The sequence below is a fragment of the Neodiprion pinetum genome, chromosome 5 (assembly GCF_021155775.2).
Source record: "Neodiprion pinetum isolate iyNeoPine1 chromosome 5, iyNeoPine1.2, whole genome shotgun sequence".
Lineage (NCBI taxonomy): Eukaryota > Metazoa > Arthropoda > Insecta > Hymenoptera > Diprionidae > Neodiprion > Neodiprion pinetum.
The window spans coordinates 6,582,599-6,592,521 of record NC_060236.1 but is presented as its reverse complement, the minus strand read 5'-3'; the positions used below and the strand labels follow the sequence as shown (position 1 = coordinate 6,592,521).

Sequence of the window (9,923 nt, the reverse complement as noted above, 5' to 3'; positions counted from 1 at the left end):
ATTGTGAATTTCTCGATGGTTAAAACCAATTGCTGGTGGGTTAGACACTGCAAATTTATTTTTTTAGTAATTTTAGAACTCAGGATCGAACAGATAAAACCAGAAAGGTCAATAACTGGTACGCCTACCTTACAGCATGATTTACAGGCATCATCGAAGATGAAATCTGAAATCGAAGTCTCTGACCGGTCGTGGAAACTGACTTTTGTTACGATAATTATGATTTTTTTCTCAGTGTGCGAATAGGATACAGCATTCGCAATCTGATCACTCCAATTATTTGACAAGCTTCTATAAATAGCACCGTACTTGTGTCATTGTGATGAAAAACGACAATTTGAATTACGACACTCAAAAGAGAGAATCGCGTTACACGACAGCGAGGGTTACGTTAATCGCAAAACTAGCGATTAAGGTAGTAGTCCGGTGTGACGACCGAAATTTAGACGTTTTTTCATGATTTTTTTTTAAAAAGTAAATAAACTGCTATCGTTTTAAAGTTTTTACATGTTTTTATTGGTGTTTTGAAGTATATAAAAAAATTTTTTTAAAGTTAATTTTACATTAATTTGTTTAAAATTTTTGACGTCAATATGGAGTCCTCAAAGAAAAGATGAGTTGGTTCGGGGAAACACACAGCCTTCCAAAGTCATCTGAAATAAAAAATTCAAAGAGATTATTATTCTGTAGACTTCATTTTAGGTCCCGAACCTTAAATATACATAAAAATAAAAAAACAAAAACAAAATGGCGGACTTGTGAAAAAAGTTCTCAAAATCTAATTTTTTTTCTTCATAAATTGTTTAAATAAAATAGTTTATAATTTAAAAATTAAATGTTTTAAAGGTTCGGCATCTAGATATGTGTGTCTAGAATAACGGGTTAAATTTTTAGCTAAATCGGTTGAATAGTTTTGAGTCAGTGATTCCTCGAACTTTCGAAAACATGGTTTTGAGAAAAACGCTTTTAAAGTTTTGACAACAGATTTTTTTCAATAAAATTATACTTACATTAATCAGCTATGCCTGGTGCCTAGAGCAGTCCTTCCGTTTCCTCAAAGTTGTCATTTTCAGCAGCTTTTAGAGCTCTACGTAAAGTTCTGGCTTCTTTGGAGTTGGCTTTTTAAGCACAATATTAGCAACAGATTTGACAGCGACGCTTTCATACACACGCTTTCATACACACTACGGCGCGCTCTCTTATTTTAGCTATAACTTTAAGAATAATTAAAATTTATGTCTGAAATTTTTATAGCATATTTTTAAGATGTTTTTCTTCCGAAAAATCTAAAAAAAAAAAATCGATTTTTTGAACCCGTCACACCGGGCTACTACCTTAAATACACTTTTTGTATCAGGATGTTGCGCAACTCGACGCAATCCTTCGTTCGATATCACTTTTTGTCAAGTGGATTAATTCCATTTCTCGATTTGTAGTAAGATACGTACACTATATTCTAGCTCTGTGTAATACCCAATGGCTGATGAGCGTATTGAGTTAGGTAACCGTTTTAAGCTAGACGTGGAACTAAAACTTGAAGTGTCTGATCGTCAAGATTTGCTTGCAGTACAGACTGCAATGAATCCATATCTTATCGGTAAAAAAATACAAATCCACCCAGAAAAGGCGACCATCGCAGATTGCGCATTCATTCGACTGCGTGAACTCGGGATGTTCAGACCGTCGAGATTTTCTCATATCCGCATGTGAATGTCGTTCCAAATTCACCTAAACACAGTAAAAATCGGAAATATGTTTTGTTCTACGACCGGGAGTTGCTTAGTGAAATTAAGTTGTCACCATTAAAATGACTACCAGGTATAAAATACGCTTTCAAAAGTAAAATTCAACGATATCTGAATAGCGTTCAATATTAACATTTTTTTATTCGAGACACATCGATGAAACTCTATAATTTTTCGATTTACACAATAAATCTTCGTAATACAAATGGTTTTCACCTAATTTGAATCAACTGTTTTTCACAATGTGTCCAGATGTCATTCAAAATCATGTCAAAAGTGATATTATTCAAAGAGCTCCTTGTACCTTGTACAATTCTTGTCACATTTTTTTTTTTTTTTTTTTCAATTTCACGGTTATCGGAGGAGGGCAGAGAACACAACTTGATATAGCAATTTCTATCCGATACGTTATCACTGAATTGTGTCAATAATTCGCAATCGACAATTAATTTAAATTCACAAAGTTTGCGCGAAAATTGTCAATTGCCAATTACCGGCACAATTAGGTAGTAAATTGTCGGATCGTGATTTCCGTGGATATTTTTAAGACTACAATTGCATTGCAAAAATCTCTTTGAAAAACGCGACTATTTGAAGTTTTTTAAATGATTTCTGTAGACGTGTGAAACATAATTGATTGAAACTGGGTGGAAACCATTCTTTGGTAATGAGGTTAACTTTCAGGCAAATCAAAATATTATAGAGTTTCATCGATATGTCCCCTTAATCAGAGATTATTACTTCGTTCATCCAAAAAGCTCTTGTTTTCTTTCTACCTTAGAATCAACCTTTGAAATCAAGGTGAACTACGATCTTCAGTTGCCATATCAGCAGTCTCCGGCCAACCCTCGTATACCGGTGATCTTAATTGCGCAATAGTTTTCGTTGAACAAACAGTAACCATGAAGAGCACCAAGACCTCTCCACAAATATTGGCTGCCATAACAAGTGAGATAAAAATAATTTATTTTATACGTTCTATAAAATACCTATATCCTTAAATTTTTTACTCCGAGGATTACCGTCCTCTAAATCAGTTCACACACGCAAAGAATTCCCATTGAAATATTCAACCGCCTCGTCGCAATTATTGTCGCATACGAAATCTTTCGTTTCGTAAGCCGATTAGTTCCAGCTTCCAACCCTTCGCTCGTTTCAGACACAATTATTCATATACTAATCAACGTCTACCTTATCTCTTTGCGATTACAGGCTCACTGATCCTGGTATCAGTCGGGTTTCACACCGGATGGTCATCACCATCTTTGGCCAAATTGCAAGCCGAGGACTCGGACATCGAGATCACATCTGACCAAGGATCATGGATCGCTAGTTTTATGTACGTCGGTAGCATCTTTGGATCGGTCGTTGGCGTTCCAATAGTGGACAGGTGGGGTAGGAAAATGTCGCTTCTGGTAACCTCGGCGCCCTTGTTCATCGCGTGTCTGCTGATTGCTTTCGCAACGAATTACTTGTGGCTGTACGTCGCTCGGTAAGTATTCTGAAAGTAAAAAAAATACAAATTGTTCTCGATCGGTTAAACCGCACGTACCTACTCACGTCTGATTCTTCCACGTAGGTTCATCGCCGGTTTCGGCCTCGGGATAATCTTCACAGCTATTCCTATGTACATGGGTGAGATCGCCGAGGACAGGGTGCGCGGGGGTTTCGGAATTCTGATAACCGTAATGCAGAATACCGGCTCCCTCGTGGCGTACGCGATTGGTCCCTGGGTCAACAGAACCACCCTCGCAGCAGCTGGAGCTGTTATACCGATTCTTTACGTCGTGACTTTTGTCTGGATACCCGAGTCTCCGTATTACTATGCCATAAAAAATAGCCCCTTCAGGACCGAAAAGAGTCTGATTTGGCTCAGAGGAACCCCCGACATTCTCGAGGAAGCGAGAAGTATTGAAAAAAACGTATCGATCGAGAGTAACAGCGTGAGGACCATGCTGGAACTGTTCACCGTCAGGAGCAATCGAAAGGTCGGTTATTCTCGTACAAATCTGTGCGCGCGTTTGACGGCTCGGTGTTGCAAAGCGACTAACATTAAGTGTCTGGGAAAAAATTTTGACAAATAATTTCACATTTTTTTAACACGCAGGCGATGGGTATCGTCATTGGGTTGCTGACTTTTCAACAGTTTTCTGGTACAACAGCAATATTGGCTTACTCAACCATCATCTTCGATGAAGTTGATTCCGGGATCAGTTCCAGCGTCTCCGTCATCATAACGGGGGTCGTTCAACTTGTGTTTGGCGTTTTGGCATTATTTTTAACGGATAAAACAGGGAGAAAACCTTTGCTCATCACCTCCATGTCACTCTGCTCAGTTTTTTTATTGGGTGAGTCAATATAAGTGAAGGTATCTTCTTTTCTGTAGAGATTTCAAAGAGTTTCTGCAGTATTTCTTCAGTACTCGTAATACCAGTCGTTCTTTCGAATTCTCGATGGGCTTTATTCGAATGTGCGAAGCCCAAGCACAGCTTGCGGAAAGTAAAAATTATTGGTGAAACTCGAAGTTATCCTCTCATTCATTCAACAATAGGATTTTTCTCCATTACATTCGTTACATAAATTTCACTCCATTCAACACATTATTACACCAGTGCGATGCGCATTATTTTGAAATGTTTTTGAATCGCGATAAGTGTCAGCCCTCGAGTCCTTTATCACCTATTAAGATCTTAATCAGCATGCCGGAATTGATACGTCCATTCCATATTCGATATCTGCACGTCTTAGTGATATTCCATACTCACTGACCTTCCTTTCCTTGCAGCTGAGGCCTTGTACTTTCAACTTCGAGCTGTCGGTTCTGACATCACGGGAGTTTCATGGCTTCCGGTCGTAGCAATGGTTGGCTATTTAATCGGCTACGCGATTGGATTAGGAACCGTTCCAATGGCAGTGAGCACAGAACTTTTTCCGTGCGAGGTGAAAGCTTTCGCAATCACCATCGGTGCCATCTACCTCTGTGTGGCGGGAATTTGCGTTACGAAATTCTACCAAGTCATAATGGATTCTTATGGTATACACATAGCGTTTTACGTTTTCGCAGCTTGCTCCGCTGTAGGTATAATTTTCACGGTGCTAATGATTCCTGAAACAAAAGGACGTTCGCTCAGCGAAATTCAAGATCAACTTCGACGATAATCTAAATTAGTCCCTCTCTAAATCGTATTTCCGACCCTCTCCCTCTTTCCATCTGGTACGAACAGTTAATAGGAGTGCTGTTTACACCGATGGCCTTCACGTCACTATATTAATTCCACTTTGTCTAAGGTATTGTACTTGTATTAATATCTTTCAATTTGGAGGGAAAGATAAAGGTGATATTGTGTCATATCGTGGTTTTAAGAATGTCCGATTCTTGCGATACCGTGATTTTATAAATTCTCGCGGTATTTCTAGTAGATTTTATGTTTTACCCACCTTTATGATACTGAAACGAATTTTCGATGTATGGTATCCGGCGTTATGAGAAACGCACTGTGCCACATATGAAAACTACCTCATTACCCTTAAATTTATGAAATACGAAAGACTTTCTATAAATTAAGTTAAGTACCTTGCAATGGTTCTATAACTAACGGTAATTGTTTAAGGAGCCGTACGTGTATCGAATAAAATTTCAAGCAAACAAATTTCGCATTAAAGCTAGCACCAAACCAAGCGATCTACACAAACTGATTTTTCACCTGTTCCAAAAATTTTCAGATAACAACGTGCGCGCAAACCTTGTAGCAATATAAAATCGTTACAAATTGATCCCGATTTTTATTTTATCGTTGTATAAGGAATCTCATCAATCTAAATTATGTAAGTTTTCCAAGTGTTGAAATTACGAAGGTTTCGAGATTGCAGCTGCGAAGTTCTTGAACATAAATAGACCTGAAGTTACACGGCCGCACAGATTAAAAATGAATTTATCTATGACCCACTGTCATGTGACTATGAAATCTAGTTTTCAACTCTGGTGTCAGGAAGTCGAAAAAATCTGATAGGACGTCACGACGCGCGACGACTCGAAACAACGCGGCGAACAAACTGGAATTTGTTACGTCCCGACGTCAATTTATAAAAACTCTTAATTTAATTGAAACAATCGAGCGTTATTCTCTAGCCACTTAAGTGACATTTATCGCACCATACATTATTTCATTCTTATATTCCCATACCAAAGATTTCCACCCCTAGCCTTCTAGAAAAAGTCGCGTACGGTCCAAGGCATTAGGTTTTATAAAATATCAGATTAACCGGTATCAAGATCTGATTGTGAGCTAAGAAACGCTGAACTGAACGTAAGGAAGCTCAACATAAGAAATTTCTCTCTTTTTAAGCTGAATATCTCATCAACAATTAGAATGAATCGCTCACATTATATACTGTAACGCTAAATTCTGTTACCCTCGGATGAGGACTTACCGTTGACACTTTGGCGCGATTCTCTACTTATCCGCAATATCAAACTATAACAAAATAATTACGTTGGGCGCCAGACGCGTTAGCGTCGATTTTCAAACAATAATGCAAATCAATAAAATCAATACAAAACCGTACAAAAGAGATAAATAGAGAACCCGTTGTATGGCTGGCTAGGCACAGGTACGATCGCGTACATCCCGGTAGAGTGGCGGAATTCAAGGCAGCTAACAGTAATTCCAGAATTAAAGAAAATAACAAAATAAAGAATAAACTCCAGGCAAAAGGGAAATGAACAGGTCAATCGATCATATATTGTCGAGAAGGTTACATGATTGAGACAGGCAATTAAGATGGTATCGATAGCGGTAGTTAATAAAATAAATAATCGTTGTTCACAAAAAGTTCGGTAGAATAGCAGTAAACGGTAGCTTTAGAACGAGAGACGGTAGTTAACAGAGAAAAATGCACGTAGGTCGAGAGATGCGATATAATGCAAGAGTTGACTTAAAACTACACGTCACTGGGCGACGTGATCTTACCCAAGTTGCAAATGACGCTACGAAATTTAGTATTCTGTCAATTAGAACGAGAAAACTTTACTGCGATCGGTAGAAAACAACGTGACGATGGTTCGGTAGATGATACGACAAATTTACCATAGATTATAACCAGTATGAGAGATTGACATTCAGTAACAATTTACCAAGTCGGCAAACGATCGACTAGGTAGCCTTCGGTAGAATTATTCATAAACGGTAGATTCGACAATTTAGAATTATTACGTACTTGAGGAATTAAATAATGAATTCCTAAATATAACTTTTGAGAGAATACCACAATACAAAGTTATGAGAGTGAGAGAATTTCGGAGGGTTTACAAAATAGAGAAATATACTAAAATACACCGCAATACAAAAGAATAATTCACAGAACTTAATTTAACAAAACACGGAGAAATAAATAACAGGCAAAAATAGTATAAAATTGTCAATAGTAATAAAGAAAAGTGCGGTAATATCTAGGGGTGATTCTACGCTCGCTTGTACTCCAAGGAACTCGATATGTGATACAATAGGCACAAAAATAAATAAAAATATAATAAGCGATAACAGAAATAAAATATAAAGCACGCTACTATTACAAAAAGAGTATGGAATAAAATATGAAGCCAATAGGGCTCAAAATACGATAGAAAATACAGAAGCAGGATAATAGAGATTCACAAATAATCAGAAAAATCATAAATACAAGAAAAGTAATTATTTGGCAGTTACGAGGTCGCTCAGATACGAAAATAATAAATTACTGAAATCATGCAGTCACACGGCGGCTTACTACAACTCTAGGCCGTGGACCATGATTCACACAAAACTGGCATCACACGATGCAACCAAGAAACAGTAAATATAATATTAATGACCGAAATCATGCAGCCACACGGCGGCTTACTGCAACTTTAAGCCGTGGACCATGATTCACACAAAGTCGATAAATACCATAAGAAAGAATAGAAATTATGAGCAACTTCGTAACGGTACAATTCAAAGGCAGAAGCCTTACCTTAACGGTTGACCTCAGGCACACAAACTGACTCTAATTTAAATTAAACTTAGAATAATAAAACGAAAGTAGGAAGGAAGGAAAGGACTTGAATTTACAGGAAGAAGTTAACGGTAGTGCAAGGATCGAGGGTATGGAAAAACGGTAGATACAATAATGATAGAATGAAAGGAAGAAGGATCGGTAGGTATTAAATCGAGAGAATAATCGGAAGGATGCGGAAGAACGATGCTGTCCCTCAGCAGGTCAAGCGTAGAATAGCAGGTCGTAGTTCAGCTCGCCGATCCCGCGGTTGTCGTGAGGTGATTCTTCTTCTTTGATTGGTCGGTTGACCCCCACCGCAAATAGGCCATCCCCCTGTGGCGAATATTAGTTACTGCGTGGTCATACGTTGTCCAAAATTACCGCTAGATGTGGTGTAATGTGCTGCTCGCGATTTCGTCGTTGACACCAACTCGTACGATGTGTAGCTGCTTCGGTTACAGTCCAGGCTGCCTATCACCGGGGACTTCTTTGACAGAGGCATACACAGGGTGCCTCTCGGTCAAAGTTACCGGGTGGAGAGTGACGCCTCATTGTTCACCTCCACCCGCTTTTGTACAGGCAGTAGCTAGCTGCCTGTACCTGAGGTCGTGCAGTCAGACGGTTGGCCAAACCGTGGACCACGACCCACACAATTGGTCCCTGCCGATAGGAAGGCAGCGTCGATCCTCGGAACGATGGCTTTATCACCCTGAACGTAGTGGTTTGGGGTCGGTCCGGCACCAGGCCGATAAGTCGGAGGATGGCAGGCTACGGTCTGCCCTTCATGCCATCCTTACGGCATCCGATAGAGTTGGTGGCTGGTTCCTCTTCGAGGAACGGTGCCCTCGGCCGCCGGGAGGATTTTTATCTCCCTGTTCACCGGCAGTCGAGGCGATACGGAAGGTTCGGGTGGATGCTACCCCAGGTGTATATAAAGGTGCACCAAGGTAGCCAGTGTAGTCTGATGAGACCGTCAGTAGGCGAAGTCGTCGAGAGCTGCAAACGGTAGATAGTGGTCCCTTGTTGATCGGGATCGTTGTCGTCCAAGTACCTTGTTAGCTTACGCCGAAGCGCGAAATAAAGAATTTACAAAAAAGAATTAGTTAAAAAGTAGTTATTGCCTATTTTGTATCGAGTTCGGTTGGAGTACCCTGCTGAGGACGCGTAAACTAAAAATAATAGCGGTTGTGTGCCCTTGTGACGGGCGATTCTGAAACGCCACGTTACAATACATAAAATTAAAATAGGTTACTTACAATTAGTAAACAGTAATATACGAAATGTGCGAAAATTACATTAAGATAAGACGTGCTAATATTTTTACACTTGAGTCGCACTCCAGAGTAACGCTGACCATCTAAAGCGGCACCAGGAGATACATCTTAGTTGCAGCTGCAGACTCTCGGACTCTCAGGCCCAAGAAGCCACGTCTCTCACATTTGTTAATTAAGTCGCGAGGTGCGTGAACGTAAGTCCGAGTTTAGCCCTTCCGTGCAAAAGTAGTTCTGGAAAGTATTATATATAAAACTACGTTAATCTACAAAAAGAGACACCATGTTATAACAACCGACCAAGTGTAGAATTAATAATCGTTCAGCTTAGATGTTTCTTGATATCGATTATATATCCACTAAATATCAGTAAGATAAATACAACACTTGCCGAAGAGCTGGCTGTATTTCAATATCAATTCGCTGTCGACGTTATCTTCATTTATATTCTCACGGAGAACCATTGTAGTCCTTTTATTGGATTAAAATTCGTTTGTTATCATTCATTTTTCATAACCAACTCGTTTGAAGAATATATATTAACTTTTGCCAGATTAATGCATTTTTAACTATTTATTTTAAACGATCGCCTATCCTATATCATTATTATAATTTAGCCTCAATCGTTTAAACAACTATCACCGTCTCACCCCCACGTAACAAATTATTCGCCGCAAAGTCTGATGAAAATTATCTCGATACTTTCGTGTTCGATTTAGTAAAGCATTTTTTGTTACATATCTTGGAACGTTGCATCAACGACATTTTTCCTAAATGTCAGCATTTCTCTCTTATTCGACCATCATCTTTGACAATGTTGATTTCGGTATTAGGGCCAGTATTGCCATTACGCAGGTCTGCTAGAAAAAAACTGCACAGATTTTTTTATACT

At 39.0% G+C, this 9,923-nt stretch overlaps 1 protein-coding gene and 1 long non-coding RNA gene across 2 annotated transcripts; one reads left to right on the top strand and one right to left on the bottom strand.

Moving 5' to 3' along the window:
- Nucleotides 1-557: 557 nt before the first annotated feature.
- Nucleotides 558-1,338, bottom strand: LOC138190956 (uncharacterized). Its single transcript, XR_011177096.1, has 2 exons — nt 1,011-1,338; nt 558-653 (listed from the first exon to the last, which is right to left on the bottom strand). It is a non-coding gene; the product is annotated as an uncharacterized lncRNA (long non-coding RNA).
- A 1,221-nt stretch (nt 1,339-2,559) lies between these two features.
- On the top strand, nt 2,560-4,904 carry LOC124220723 (facilitated trehalose transporter Tret1-2 homolog). The gene is made up of 5 exons (XM_046630056.2): nt 2,560-2,693; nt 2,958-3,237; nt 3,325-3,733; nt 3,853-4,093; nt 4,531-4,904. Exons 1-5 carry the CDS (start codon nt 2,648-2,650, stop codon nt 4,902-4,904), a joined length of 1,350 nt encoding a protein of 449 aa, XP_046486012.1. The 5' UTR covers nt 2,560-2,647.
- The last annotated feature ends 5,019 nt before the right edge of the window (nt 4,905-9,923 follow it).

Coding starts and splice junctions, on each gene's coding strand:
- LOC124220723 (XM_046630056.2), top strand. CDS start 2,648: ATGAAGAGCACCAAGACCTCTCCACAAATATTGGCTGCCATAACAA. Junction 3,238..3,324: donor TTGTGGCTGTACGTCGCTCG/GTAAGTATTCTG, acceptor TCTTCCACGTAG/GTTCATCGCCGGTTTCGGCC. Junction 4,094..4,530: donor CTGCTCAGTTTTTTTATTGG/GTGAGTCAATAT, acceptor CTTTCCTTGCAG/CTGAGGCCTTGTACTTTCAA.